Genomic DNA, 15,598 nt, shown 5'->3' with positions numbered 1-15,598 from the left:
GTTGGTCAGTTCTTCATTCTCTGAGCTACCAGAGTTCTTCAAGTAAATGCCCATTTCTTGCTTAAGTTGGTCACAGTCCATTTCTGTTGTTTGCAACTAAGAATGCTAATTCATAGCATTTGATTTACCCCTACTAGGCATTCTCTGATCTCCCAGCTCCTCCAATGGCCAGGTAGTAGCAGGGTGCATCATGAGTTGCCAACAAATGCTCTGGAAGATAGCCCTCTGGCTATGTGGGCCACGAGGTGACCCACGAAGGCTGCCGAATGGTGCTCAGGCAGAGGAAAAGATCAGATGTGGCACCTCAAGCTGGTGGAGTCTGTAATCCCAGGACTGCTCATGCCAGAAGGGTCTCTGCATGAGAGCCCACCTAACTTTCAGTGGTGTCCTCCAGCCAGCCCCATGCTCTTCTCCCAGCCTTATTGACCTGATGGAGGTAGAGGGGTGGGGATTAGCAGAGCATGCCGTAGGAAGAGCTAGAATTGTGAAGGCACCAGAGCTGGCCGCAGGGCAATGGGCAGCTTGGAGCAGCCGTATTTTGGCAACGTGTTTTCCAACTCTGGAATCTGCCTGGTTGTATTAGAGTGTGCTTAGTCACTCAGTCGTGTCCAACTCTTTGCAACCCTGTGGTCTGTAGCCCAGCAGGCTCCTCTGTACATGGGGATTCTTTTCCAGGCAAGTACTGGACAGAGTAATACTCTATAATACTCCTCCTCCAGGGGATCTTCCCAACCCAGGGATCAAACCCAGGTCTCCTACATTGCAGGCAGATACTTCATCTTCTAAGCCACCAGGGAAGCCCTGTATCAGAGTAATAGTTTTCAATCCCACTCTCCAAAAGCTGGTTTTGGATTTTGGTTTTACAGACAACAGTCCCCTGGTCAGTACCATCTCTCCAGGTGGTCCAGCCCTGTCTCGCCTGATGCCACCTGGATCTTCTTCCCAGGGCCCTGCTTGCCCAACAGAAGGATGTGGACACGCAGAGACAGAGATGAGCTAAAGGATTAGCAGAAGCATTTAGTCTACACAAGAACAGAAAGAGAAAAGAGTGTAATTGGTAAATTGCCTGGTAGGTTCCTATTAAGCCACAACAGGTGACTGCTTCTGTCAAGCAGCTTTGGAAGAGAAAAACAAAGAGGGATAGCAACTGAAAAAGAGAAAATAAGACAGATACACAATACTGTATATAAAATGGAAAAACAGCAAGGACCTACTGTAGAGCAATATTTTGTAATAATCTATAATGGAACAGAATCTGAAAAGAATATATAAAAAAGAAGAGAAAAACAGAATTTTTAATGAGTTCTTAGCTAGACTTCATTTATTTAAATCGTACCTCCATTGTATCATTATAGATGAAAAAATTACATGCTGAAGACTTAATTTTCAGACTGATACTCTATACCAGCAATCAGCAAACTTTTTTTTCTTTATAAAGGGTGAAGTAGTAAATTAGTTTAGGCTTTCTATCTCATCACAACTATTCAACTCTGCCCTTGTAACACCAAAGTTGCAATAGAGAATATATAAATGAATGGGCCTGGATGTGTTCCAAGAAAACTCTATTTACATAAATGGACCATGGTCCAGGTTTGGTCTGTGAGTCAGTTTGCCAATCTCTGCATTATAACAGAGATTTAACTGAGTATGGCAATTATTAATATTTAGACCAGGAGGTCATACATTAAAAGCCACAATCCACGTGAAGCATTTTCCCAAGCTGCATGTATCAAAATTTGAAGTAAATAACTGCAAAATCAAACCTAAAAGTCTACACAGAATTCAACTTCTGTTAAAACAAGTCAGGACTTGATCATGAACATTTAGAAAATCCCCGCCTCCATGACTAATGTCGGTTTTTTGGCCTTTCACATCAAGAGTATAAAATTAACGAATCAGCATGTTGATGTTTGGCAGAAACCAACACAGTTCTGTGAAGCAATCATCCCTCAATTAAAATTTAAAAAAAAGATGAGCAAATCGGGTTTTCATTTGACTGAAGCATCTCAGAGACAAGTAGCCTTTACACTGCTTCCTCATTACTCTCTTGGGTTGTTTATGTCACATTTTAAACAATGGATTCTATTGTGTAGAAGCATGTTGAGGTTGGAGAAGGCAATGGCACCCCACTCCAGTACTCTTGCCTGGACAATCCCATGGACAGAGGAACCTGGTGGGCTGCAGTCCATGGGGTCGCTGAGGGTTGGACATGACTGAGCAACTTCACTTTCACTTCCCTTTCATGCATTGGAGAAGGAAATGACAACCCACTCCAGTGTTCTTGCCTGGAGAATCCCAGGGACGGGGGAGCCTGGTGGGCTGCTGTCTATGGGGTCGCACAGAGTCGGACACGACTGAAGCGACTTAGCAGTATGTTGAGGTTGTTTGCATTGGAATCAATTTTAAGTTATTTTCATTGCTTTTGAAATTTAACAATCATTATTCGTGAAGGGAAAAACCTTGGTTGGTAAATGTTGTATAAGTTATTCCAGAAAAAGAATCAGTCAAGGACTAGAGATAAAAGTGGAAGTTTGGGATTTTTCTTTTCTTCTTTTTTTGGCTTCAAATGACAGAAAAGGCGAAAATCAGATTGATTTAAGCCAAAAAGAGAACTTATTAGCTGAGGTATATGGCTTGATATATGGATTCATGTATGGACCAGACTAGGGCCTGGTCTCTCTTCTTCATATTGGCCTCCTTCACAGACTCCATGTGTCATGAGGTGGCTGTTGGCAGCCACATCCTATAGGTTCAGGTTTAGTGATGAAGAGAGAATCCCTCCCTTCCCCAAATCCCAGCAAAATTCCATTGCATCTGTTACTCTGGTTGGCTATCATGCCCATCACACATCCACGGCAGTAGCCAGAAGCTCGCAGCACTCCAACTGGCCTCTCACCTTCATGCCAGAGATGCAAGAGATGCAGATTCGATCCCTGGGTCCGGAAGAACCCCTGGAGTAGGAAATGCCAACCCACTCCACTATTCTTGCCTGGAAAATTCTATGGACAGAAGAGCTTGGCAGTCTACAGTCCATGGGGCTACAAAGATTCAGATACAACTGAGCAACTGAGTACACAACTGGCCTCTCACCCTCAAGCCGGGCAGCCAGGGGCAGAGTAAACTCTGCCTGAAGCCCATGGACTGGCTGCTGTGGGGCCAGCATGGTTCCGCTCCGAAAATCGGGGAAGACTAAACAGATTCTCAGTGGTAAAGCTCTTAGTTTAGCTTGACCTTCTGAGAAACTCTGTTGGGCCTCTTTCACTCTTGCCGTCAGGTGTGCCTTGCCCCATGGCTGTCTCCCAGCAGATTCCCTCCGACGACCGCCAACTACCAATTTATCTAACCTCAATCGGTCCAGCTCAAGCCTCCTTGTGTAGCCTATTCCACATACAAAGATGGTGCGTTCAGTGGGGCTATTATGCATTATAGATTGAGAGGCCCGGTGCCTTTCTCCTCCCAAAGTGGCCGGGGCCTGAGGAACTGTCTCAGATCTTGGATTAGAAGTTTATATGTGAAAATGTAATGGAAGAGTTTTTAACTCCTTCATGTGTTTGAGAAATCTTCATAGGTTCCTAGCTGCTGCTGCTACTAAGTCGCTTCAGTCGTGTCCGACTCTATGCGACCCCATAGACGGCAGCCCACCAGGCTCCCCCATCCCTGGGATTCTCCAAGCAAGAACACTGGAGTGGGTTGCCATTTCCTTCTCCAATGCATGAAAGGGAAGTGAAAGTGAAGTTGCTCAGTCATGTCCAACCCTCAGCGACCCCATGGACTGCAGCCTACCAAGCTCCTCCGTCCATGGGATTTTCCAGGCAAGAGTACTGGAGTGGGGTGCCATTGCCTTCTCCGATAGGTTCCTAGAGAGACCACATATTCTTAAAACCAGTTTCTTATTCTTATTTCATATTCTTAAAACTGTCATTGCTTGAATTAATTACTAGATTTCCATGGTGTTGGAGAAGACTCTCGAGAGTCCCTTGGACTGCAAGGAGATCAAACCAGGCAATCCTAAAGGAAATCAATTCTGAATATTCATTGGAAAGACTGATGCTGACACTCCAGTACTTTGGCCACCTGATGCAAAGAGCTGACTCATTAGAAAAGACCCTGATGCTGGGAAGGATTGAAGGCAGGAGAAGGGGACGACAGAGGACGAGATGGTTGGATGGCATCACCGACTTGATGGACAATAATTTGAACAAGCTCTGGGAGTTGGTGATGGACAGGGAGGCCTGGTGTGTTGCAGTCCATGGGGTCTCAAAGAGTCAGACACGACTGAGTGACTGAACAGCAAGATTTCTGTAACTTGAAACACAGGGTAGTAAATAATCATATGTGACTGTATTGAATGTGTAGTGGAGACTCTCAGACTAGTGTGTGTATAGGGTGGCAGGATCATTCTAATCAGGGAGGTAGGGCTGAGCCAACGTCTGGGACAGCTGAGGAAATGGGAGAGTTGGGGTACCACTGAGGCTTTGGGGTGAGAGATGGTAGCAGAAGCTGAAACCACATAACTCAGATGAGACTTGAACCCACTGTCTTTTAATTAAAATCACACACCTGGTCTCAAGAATTACTGAAGTTCAGGTTTTACGTCTCAGCACAGAAAGAACTCAGTGAGAGACAAAGCAATAGGTAATACACAGATTTATTTAGAGAAATACACATTCCCCAGACAGTATCCGGACAGTTTCAAAAGGCAAGAGCAGCTTGAGGGCGTGAGGTCATCTCAGAATGTGAGCGCTGTCATGGAAGAAGCACACTGCACAGAGTGTGGGCCATCTCAGGAGGCAAGAGGCCCCGAAACATGGGATGGTTAGTTTTTACCAACTGGGTAATTTCATAGGCTGGGGATTCCCTGGTGGTTCAGTGGTAAAGAATCTGTCTGCCAGTGCAGGAGATGCAGGTTCGATCCCTAGGTTGGGAAGATTCCCCTGGAAAAGGAAATGGCAACCCACTCCAGTATGCTTGCCTGAGAAATCCCATGGACAGAAAAACCTGGTGGGCTATAGTCCATAGGGCTGCAAAAAGTCTGACAGGACTTAGCAAATAAACAACAACAATTTTGTAGGTTAATGAGTGGGAGGTTTATTTCAACTATCTTGGAAAAGCGGTGGGGATTTCTAGGAATTGGGCCAGTGCCCATTTTTTGGCCTTTTATGGTCAGCCTCGGAAGTGTCATGGTGCCTGTGGGTGTGTCATCAGCATGTTAATATATTATAATGAGCCCCCAGGGGCTGCTGGGAGTCAGTTCTTCCACCATCTAGTCGGTTCTAGCCAGTCCTCAAGGGCCCTTCCCTCCTGTTTCAAAGCCAGGCCCAGTCAATGACGAGGGGAGGGACAAATCTGTCGAAGTAACTTAGTTTTTTTTTTCCTTTTTTGGCTCTCAGGGTGGTGAGATAGTTCCTTGACCAAGGATTGAACTGGAGCCCTTGGGATTGAAAGCACCAAGCCCTAACCACTGGACCACAGGGAATTTCCTGAAAATTACTTCTAATGTGCAGAAGGTGGAGGAAAAGTAGTGGGGGCTGGCTTGGCTCCTCACAGCACTGAGCGAGAAGGGAACAGCAGCAGAGACCACAGGCCAAGGGGCCAACGCTGGAAGGACACCCAACACAGAGCCTTGTGAGACAGAGTGTCAGCCCCGGAAGAGAGGTGCTGAGGTTGAAGAGGGAGGAAGACGCTGAGCATGCTGTACAGGCAGCCAGGCGAAGGGGTGAGAGGAGCCCATCTCTCTGCTTTGCCTTCCTTGTGTGGCTAACCCAGCGCCATTTTACCTCAGCCTATAGAAGAGCTTAATTGTACATCCAAGAAATTGGCAGCGAGAGGAAAGGGCAGAGTCTGGCGAGGCCAGACCTCCACTGTGGGGAGGGCAGAGTCTGAGAAGATGCCTCTTTCCTCACTGTCCCTGAAGGTGACCCCAACTCTGCCCTTGCCTGCAGGCCTGTGAGGGTAGGGGGGTGCGGGGACAGTACAGTCAACTCCCCACTCCTGGACTCTCCTAGCCCCCTCCTTAAGCCAGGGCTTCCTGGAGCAATGAACAGAGCTTGTGCTATTCATTGTCCTTGTAAATGTTGGCGCCGGCCCTCTGTCCTCACCTCCTGTCTCTCCCTGCCCTGGGGATTGCAGAATTAGCCTGCTCTGGGGATCCCAACCCCCTCAGGACCCATCCCCTTGAGCTGAGCAGCCTCACTTCCCCTTCTCTGGTGAACTTGGGGGCCCCTGGTGCCTTTTGGGGAAGAGTCACACTTCCTTACCGGGTAGTGTAGGGAAGTTTCTCTGACCACACTTCCTGGACTGTGTCCCCTGAGCCCTCTTCAAGCCCAGAACACTTGCCTGTCTCTGATGGTCATCTCCTTGAGCCCCGTGGGCTGTAGGACAAGACTGTCTGGGTTTGAATCTCAGCTCCTGCATTTGCTACAAATCTTGGGTAAATAGCTTAACGCATCTATACCCGTATTTCCTAATCTTAGAAAAATCTGAATTTATAGGATTTTTAATCCTTTTGTAAAATAAGGATATGAATGCTAGTTTGTAGTGAATATTTAGTAAGAAAAACAAAAAAGGTATGGTGCAATGCTCAGTTAGTATTCAGTAAAGGTCAACTACTTAATGGCCGTTGACTCTCTTCTGACCTTGGTTTTTCTATTATAGCTTAAGTCAGCTCTGTCCCCCCCATGTCAAACTTCTTGTTGTTCTGCTTTTCAGGGCCTCCTCTTGGACGGACTCCTATCAGTGTCTATGTAGGTCCCACTATGTGTTTCCTGAAACTTGGGTCCCAGTGTTATCCATTCCAGAACATTCCATCATTATGAATAACAGGTATTTGTTTACATTGGCCTTCATGTGCATACACGCTAAGTTGCTTCAGTTGTGTCTGACTTTTTGCAACCCTGTGGACTGTAGCCAGCAGGCTTCTCTGTCCATGGGATTCTCTGGGCAAGAATATTGGAGTCAGTTGCCATGCCCTCCTCCAGGGGATCTTCCCAACCCAGGGATTGAACCCACATCTCTTACATCTCCTGCATTGGCAGGCGGGTTCTTTACCACTAACACCACGTGGGAACCCCACTGAACTTCATAGAGTGGGGTTTATTGAGAGTTTTAGAGGAGCATTTTAGTACTCTGTGTGGGATAAGGCCAAGACTCTGCCTTCTTGGATTTGTCTCTCCAATAGGTAGCTTACTAGAAGTTTCTACATATTAGGGAGCCAGGCACCCAAGTTGTAGAAGCATTTTTTCTCAGCCTCTCACCTGAGGTCTTTGCTCCACCCATGAGCCTCAGTAGCCTCTCGAGGTCAGCATTTAGGGCCAGCAGTCCCTGCCTAACGACTGTGTCAGTGTATCTCAGGGGCCAGGCTGCTTGTGTCACTTTTGCAATGTTTACATTCCAGTTCAACCAGTCACTAGAAATGAGCTTTAGAAAACAGAAAAGCCCCTATGTCTGGCCCAGAGCCTCACCCCCTCTTCTCTTGCCCCTGGGAACCTGGTTTCTGGAAAGTGCTGTCCTGCCACATCTCAACAGGCTGCCCCCTGATTTGTTTCCTTGGTGCCATGGCGATCATTAACTTCTCTGCAACTACCCACACTTTTCAAATGATGCAACGCTAACTATCACTGAATGTACCTCGGTCCCCTGCAGTGACCGAATAGGGCTGGAGGGGGTGTCTGTTAGAGACCAGTAGGTGGGGCTTGGAGGCCCCACCCTCTTGGATCCTCGTCTTTCCCTCTCTCTTATTATTTTGGCAGGCTGTGAGAAGTTAATCTTCCTCTCCAGCAGCAGCTTTGTTTCGTTTCTGTTCTGAGAGGAAGCCAAAAGGAGAAGACCCCAAGCGGCCATGAGCTCTGCCATCACCACCTGTGAGCACCCCAACCCCTTGGTGAGTGCTGGTAGAAGAGAGGGGATGATAGAGGTGGGGTGTGGGTTAAGTGTTAGTCTCTCAGTCGTGTCCGACTCTTTGCAATGTCATGGACTGTAGCCCACCATGCTCCTCTGTCCATGGGATTCTCCAGGCAAGAATACTGGAGCAGGTTGCCATTCCCTTCTCCAGGACATCTTCCTGACCCAGGGATCACACCCAGGTCTCCTGCATTGCAGGCAGACTGGTGGGGTAGCCGAAAAGAGGAAAGACCCTGGAGAAAGGTCCCAGTGTGGAGTCCTAATGCAGATTCATGGGGAAGGTGGCTTGTGTTCTAAGTGAGACGTTGAATTTTCACAGCTGTTCTCCTGCTGCCACCTTCACAAGGCAAAAATCCCATCCTCAGTGCTGAACTCCGTGAATGAATTACAAAGGAAGAAGGGAGAGCTGAAAGGTCCTCTCTTTTACTCTGTTGAATCTAAGTGTTTGTTTTCCAGGTTTCTCAGCATTATGATTTCTTTGATCAGCAAGCCTTTCTGAAGCAAAGCAAAGAGAAAGAGGAAAGCAGAGAGAGAGAGAATGAGAGAGGGAGAGAGGCACGAAACTACTGTTTACCGAATGGCTGATATGTCCTAGTATTATGTACTTTATTTTCCTCCTTTAAGCCACTGAGGCATACACCTCTGTTCCCATTTTACATATAAGGAAGCTGAGGCCCAGAGAAGTAAAGTGACAATAACCCATCTGGAGGCCTCTCCAGCTAGTCCTTGAGCCCTGCTCCCACCATTCTTTCCTGCCTAGTTTGGCCACCTAAATACTAGGGCCGGGGGTGGGGGGAGCTGACTGAGTGGGGACCCTCTGCCCACCATAGCCAGACAGAGCCTCTCCCCACCAGGCCCAGCCATGGTATCTGTGCGACAGGTGCCATGCATGAGCCTGGGCTGGGCCCTCAGAACTGTCCCCTGGAGCCCGGCTGCCAGACCTTGCCCACTGCGAGTCAGTCTTCTGGTAAAGGGACTGTGGCTGACTCTTCTGGAAAATTTTGACAGGCACCTGAGAGAAATTTCCTCTCCTCTCAGAATTCCTATTGCTAAAAGTAAAAATTCAACTGGGTAAATTTAAAGCTTGCTGCTGCTGCTAAGTCACTTCAGTCGTGTCCGACTCTGTGTGACCCCATGGACTTGGCTTTATTTTTAAAATTGTTATTATTTCTTTTGGCCACACCTTGCAGCATGCAGGATCTTAGTTCGCCCACCAGGGTTTGGACCCAGGCCCCTGCAGTGATTGCACACGGTTAAGTGTGGAGTCTTAACCGATCGACTGCCAGGGAAGTCCACATAATTGGCTTTATTTAATGATTCATGAAATGGACAGCATACCATCATAGAAGGTAGAAGGGAGCTTTGAGGAGCTGTACAAAATGGAGGAGTTTTATAGGCAGAAGCAGGCATGGCAAAGTTATTCTATCAAAGAGTGGATTGTTTCAGGCCAGGTCATTTTCCTGAAAAGCAGGGGTCTACCAGGCAGATCACCTCACTAGTTCTGACCAGATAATTCGAGAAGGACTAGTGAAAAGTTACATCCCTGTGAGAAACCAAAACTGCATGCAATTAATTAGGTTAGATATTAGATTAGAACTTCCCTGGTGGCTCAGCGTGTAAAGCGTCTGCCTACGATGTGGGAGACCCAGTTCAATCCCTGGGTTAGGAAGATCTCCTGGAGAAGGAAATGGCAACTCATTCCAGTATTCTTTCCTGGAAAATCCCATGGACAGAGGAGTCTGGTAGGCTACAGTCCATGGGGTTGCAAAGAGTAGGACATGACTGAGCGACTTCACTTTCTTTCACTTTATTAAGTCTTGGTTGGCTGATATGGGCTTAGAATTAGTTACTCCATTTTGGACCTTTAAAAATTTTTTTAAACACTTCTGTCACCATCTCACGGAGAAGGCAATGGCACCCCACTCCAGTACTCTTGCCTGGAAAATCCCATGGACGGAGGAGCCTGGAAGGCTGCAGTCCATGGGGTCGCTGAGGGTTGGACACAACTGAGCGACTTCACTTTCACTTTCCACTTTCATGCATTGGAGAAGGAAATGGCAACCCACTCCAGTGTTCTTGCCTGGAGAATCCCAGGGACGGGGGAGCCTGGTGGGCTGCCGTCTATGGGGTCGCACAGAGTTGGACACGACTGAGGTGACTTGGCAGCGGCGGTCACCATTTCATAGAAGCAAAAAAAACACAACAACAACAACTTGGGAAATAAGTTTAAGACTCTATTTCTGAAAGCTGTGATTTTTTTCCACATCTTTAGCACACCTGAAGCCAGTAGGTAGGGTCTGGGCACATATCTGTCTTTATTCAGTGAACTGTCTTGTCATTTTCCTCAAAGCCTCGGTCTCAGCACCCAGATTAAAAGCCACTTTTCTGAGATGTTTTGGTTTTCATGTGCATATTGCTTTGTTAGAAACTTCTAGGGATATAAACATGGGGAAGACAGATTCCCCAGCCATGTTTGGAGAGACCTGGACAATCCCAAGGCTAGAGTCAGTTGACTGGAAGTGTTAGGAAACAAACCTAGGGGGCAAGTTGGGGAGCAGGAGGCTGTGTGGGGGGTGGATGGAGTTAGAGGGCCAAGGGATTCATTTCCCCCCAGGAATCCTCCTTCCCACTGCTCTTCCCTCTGTGCCAGCCTCCTCCTGCTCTGCTGCTCTGCTCCAGAGAGATGACAGGCTGTCCCTGTACACACAGGAATGCACCTGCCAGCAACTGCCCTCGACCAGGAGAGGAAAGTTCCATTCTCCCATTTACAAGGGGACCTGGGACAAGTCATGTAATCTCACTGAGCCTCAATCTCCTCTCTGGAAACTGGGTTGTGAGAATCAAATGAGAGGATGCATTGGAAGCTCTCTGCAAACTGTAAAGCACTATAAAATGCCACACCTCAACAGAATGCCTCTTTGAGCAAGTGTTTTGGTGAAATTACAGCCCGTTGAGCTGATAGACTCTTCCAATCAGAAGAAAAGCTTGTGGCCCGTCTTCTCATAACAGTGCTGACTCATGGGGAAGCTTCATTAAGAGTTTATTCTTCCTTCAAAAAGGGGCTTGTAGGCATTCTTCTGCCACTATAAGAGTCATAGACTTAAAAACAAATTATTTATTTGGCCATGCCACGTCTTAGTTGCAGCATGTGAACTCCTAGTTGAGGCATGTGGGATCTAGTTCCCTGACCTGGACGCCCTGCATTGGGAGCTCAGAATCTTAACCACTGGACCAGCAGGGAAGTCTGAGAGTTACAGAATTTTACTGACCAGGGATTCCCCTGGGATAAAGTCACTTCCCCCATCTGGATATGCCCTGAGGTGGGGCTTTTTCCACCTCCATCTGGGAAGCCCCTGCTCTACAACATCTCTGGGATGTCACATTTCTATGTATATCTTTAATATACTAGTGACTCATCTCTGACACACAGGAATCTTAGCCCACTGTGTACCTGCTTATTTGATTTTTTGCCCCAGCACTTTATGTGACACAAAGTGCTTTACAGCAAAAGATGTATTTTGATCAGGCTCTGTGCGTTCTACCAGCCACAGCTGACATGCTTCACAGAAGTCACACACTCTTATCAGAGTGAAGAACCAGCTGTTCTCAAGGAAGATAAGTTTTTCTCCACTCTTAAGTTCTAATTTTTTTTTCCATGTTGGGCCTCATACAAGGACAATTTCCCAGAAAAGTGTTGTAAAGCAATTACGGAAGTGGTTTCCATAGCCTCATCATGTCCAGATTGATATCCAAACAAAACTTAGAATATTTAGTCATGAGGCAGAGAACACTCTATGAGTCACTGACTTTTTTTTTTTAAGATCGTTTTCTGATGTTGACCAATTTCAAAGTCTTTATTGAATTTGTTATAATACTTCTTCTCTTTCATGTTTTGTTTTTTTGGCCACTGGGCATGTAGGATCTTAGCTCCCTAACCTGGGATCGAACCCTCACGCCCTTCATTGGAAGGCAATCTTAACCACGGGACCACCAGGGAAGTCCTGAGTCATTCAGTTCAGTTCAGTTCAGTGGCTCAGTCGTGTCCGACTCTTTGCAACCCCATGAATCGCAGCACACCAGGCCTCCCTGTCCATCACCAACTCCCAGAGTCCACCCAAACCCATGTCCATTGAGTCGGTGATGCCATCCAACCATCTCATCCTCTGTCGTCCCCTTCTCCTCCTGCCTTCAATCTTTCCTAGCATCAGGGTCTTTTCAAATGAGTCAGCTCTTCGCATGAGGTGGCCAAAGTATTGGAGTTTCAGCTTCAACATCAGTCCTACCAATGAACACCCAGGACTGATTTCCTTTAGGATGGACTGGTTGGATCTCTTTGCAGTCCAAGGGACTCTCAAGAGTCTTCCCCAACACCACAGTTCAAAAGCATCAATTCTTCGGCACTCAGCTTCCTTTATAGTCCAACTCTCACATCCATACATGACTACTGGAAAAACCATAGCCTTGACTAGACGGACCTTTGTTGACAAAGTAATAGCTCTGCTTTTTAATATGCTGTCTAGGTTGGTCACAACTTTCCTTCCAAGGAGTAAGCGTCTTTTAATTTCATGGCTGCAGTCACCGTCTGCAGTGATTTTGGAGCCCAGAAAAATATAGTCAGCCACTGTTTCCACTGTTTCCCTATCTATTTCCCATGAAGTGATGGGATCAGATGCCACGATCTTAGTGTTCTGAATGTTGAACTTTAAGCCAACTTTTTCACTCTCTTTCACTTGGATCAAGAGGCTCTTTAGTTCTTCTTTACTTTTTGCCATAAAGAATGAAGAGTCATTCCTTGACCCTTAAATGTCGGGAGTAGGGGGAAGGCCCCAAACTAACATCCCCCCTAATGTCCCCACCAAAACCTCCCCCCACCCCCCGCCGCTGCCCCTCACCTTTCTGAGAATTCCAAGGGGTCTTGGGAGAAGGTATGAGGTGAGTTTGCTAGAGCTGTATCTGCCCGAGTCGTGTGAGTTCATTCACAGGCGCACATAACAGGAAGCCACATACACTTTTGAGTATTTCTGCAACCTTCCCAGAGTCAGAAGGGGACACGGAGTCTGAGAGAGAGGAAGTGATGTGCTAATGGCTGCCAAGCAGGGGACTGACAGACCACCGCGGCCCCAGTTCAAACTGCGTGCTCTGCTGTTCTGTGTAGCCTACGCAGCGTCAATCAACCAGCCAGCCAATCAACAGCCATTCTTTCCCTTCTGCCCCTCCTCTTTTCTTCAGCCGGTTCTTCTGCGGTTGTGCTCAAGGCCTGCACCACGCGGTCACTAAAACCTCGCGATAAGTGCTCCGGAGTTCCCTTGGGCACCTCCAGGCTATCTTTGGCTTGGCCTTGACCTGCTTAGGCAAAACCACCCTTCTTTCACATCCAATCCAAGTACCAAAGCTGCATCAGGACAGCCTTCTTTTCAGGAATCCAAATAGGATCAGCATAATGTTTCCAAAGAGTTCTAACCAGTTATGGATTTATTTTAAAAAGTCGATGAGAGAATCTTTATGGTCATTAATTTATGCATGTGTTTGTTTATTTATTTATTTATTTATTTTTCACTCAACAGATTGTGCTGTGAGCACTAACTCTGTGCTAGCGATGGAGTAGAGAAGTTATGGGACTTAATGGGCTTTTGGATGAGGAAACCGCGTTATGGCTGTCAGGCATGCTGGGGCAGTAGTCCGGGAGTGGAGAGAAGTCAGGGAAGGCTTCCCGGAGCTGGTTTGGGAGGCATGCTTGCAGGCATTGCTGAATAGATGAGTAGAAGCAAAACTCTTACATTTAAGTTTCAGAAACTAAATAATAGATTCATGGGCAAACGCTGCACCGAGCCCCAGGAACAGGGTGACTCTGCAGGGCTGTGCTGTGGCTGACTCAGTGCACCCACTCTCTGCAAGCCTGACCGCAGCCCTGAGCTCCTCCCACTGCCTGGTCCTTAGCGCTCTGGGAAATTTTCTCCATCGCCAGTGGTGGGGCCCCTGCTTACTGGGAGAGTTGAGATCTGATTTGTGGTCCATCCCATGGAGGAGGAGGACTGGCTTCCTCTGTCTCCACGTGGAGATGGCACATCTATCCCACCCACTCTCCACGTCAGCCAGAATTGTCCTTAGTTGCAGCTTCCCTGGTGGGATCTGAACAACACCCTTAAAATGGCAGGTCTTAACTGGGAGTGATTTTTACCCTGCTGGTGACATTTGGCAATGTCTGGAGTCATTTTGGGTCGTCACAACTGAAGGTGAGGGCAGGAGCTTGCCAGTGGCATCTAGTGGGTCCAGGCCAAAGATGCTACTAAATATCCTAGGGTGCATGATACAGCCCCAACCCCTGCCATGAACATACACAACACAAGGAAGAATTACCCTGTCCAAAATGGCAATGGTGCTGAGGTTGAGAAACCCTGTCTTAGAATATGATGTTCGAGTGCTGTCCTGGAAGTGGTAGGGGACAAACACCCAGTTCTTGATCTGGTGGCTTTCTTGTCTCTGTCCACTTCAAAGCAACTGGTGACCCCTTGCCCCCTACTCATCTGCTTCTCCTACTTCTCCAGAGCAGGGCCACTGATCCTTAGGGAGAACAGCCATGGTGTCTGTGCCCACAATTTTGCTCCCATTTCTTTTAAAATCAGAAGGAAAAAAACAATAATTTTTAGACAAAAGAGAGATTTTTTAGTACATAATAATGTATCTTTATATCAATATAGTCACAAAAAATAGCAGATTTCTTGTATAGGAGAAGCTCATAGCATTGAAGTGATTAGCATTCCCAGGAATCATAGTGCAGCTTCAGTTCAGAAGTTGTTCTTTGAGGCTGTGGTGAGTAAAGGGTGCTTGACTATGGAGGTTGGTGTTGGTATGGGTACGTTTAACATCCTTTCCAGAACTTTCTCTGTGAGAAGCCCACACTATCTTCAGGGCACCCTGGCTGTGCCACTGTGCAGAACCTGCTATTCCTCTGTGGTCTGACCAGGGCCCAGGACCCTGCTGGGGCTTGTCACCTAATTGCCTGATCTTCATGCTGGTGGCCTTGCCCCATTCTGGCCACACCGAAGGCATTGTTTTCCTATTCCTCTCACCTACAGCTGCTCTAATGTCACTCCACCTACAGATGCTCTAATGTCACTGAAGTGTGAGTTAAAAGCCTTTGAAACATAGGACCAGAAGCTTATCATAATTATAGCAGCTAATACTTATTGGGGAGGTGCACCATGCAGGCAGGACACTGGACTATGTGCTTCATGCTCTGTTTTTCCCCAGGTTTATTAGATGTAATTGACATATAACATTGTGTAAGCTTAAACTGTCCAAGACATTGACCTGATACAATTATATGCTGCAAAATGATTACCACCATAGCAGTGATTAATAGATTCCTAGGTATCGCTAGTGATCAACAACTGCCTGCCAATGCAGGAGACTTAACAGATTTGGGTTGATCCCTGGGCGGGGTAGGTCCCCTGGAGGAGGGCATGGCTACCCACTCTAGTATTCTTGCCTGGAGAATCCCATGGACAGAGAAGCCTGGCAGGCTATGGCCCGTGGGGTCTCAAAGAGTCAGACATGACTGAAGTGACTTAGTGACTAGGCAGCAGTTCTTAGTAGTTAACCCCTCCATCACGGCATGCAGTCACCACTGCAACTTTCAAATATATAATACAGTATTATTAACTATAATCACCACACTGTACATTAGTTTTCCAGAACC

The 15,598-nt window shown here is 47.1% G+C and overlaps 1 protein-coding gene across 5 annotated transcripts in view; it reads left to right on the top strand.

Moving 5' to 3' along the window:
* The first annotated feature begins 5,386 nt into the window (after nucleotides 1–5,386).
* Nucleotides 5,387–15,598, top strand: part of LOC123327516 (solute carrier family 23 member 1) — a 66,806-nt gene continuing 56,594 nt past the window's right edge. For 2 of the 5 annotated variants that reach the window (XM_044946907.1, XM_044946908.1), the window contains exons 1-3: nucleotides 5,387–5,716; nucleotides 6,709–6,822; nucleotides 7,749–7,879. Coding sequence is in view for 4 of the 5 variants with exons in the window: in XM_044946908.1 (XP_044802843.1) it covers nucleotides 7,838–7,879 (42 nt within the window). In the remaining variant the exon portion in view is untranslated. Of the gene's footprint in view, nucleotides 5,717–6,312; nucleotides 6,431–6,708; nucleotides 6,823–7,748; nucleotides 7,880–15,598 lie in introns of those variants that run through there. The other 3 variants (XM_044946904.1, XM_044946906.1, XM_044946905.1) reach the window with 3 other exon arrangements.

The sequence above is a fragment of the Bubalus bubalis genome, chromosome 8 (genome assembly GCF_019923935.1).
Source record: "Bubalus bubalis isolate 160015118507 breed Murrah chromosome 8, NDDB_SH_1, whole genome shotgun sequence".
In the NCBI taxonomy this organism is placed as follows: domain Eukaryota; kingdom Metazoa; phylum Chordata; class Mammalia; order Artiodactyla; family Bovidae; genus Bubalus; species Bubalus bubalis.
This window is presented reverse-complemented; position numbering and strand designations above follow the sequence as displayed.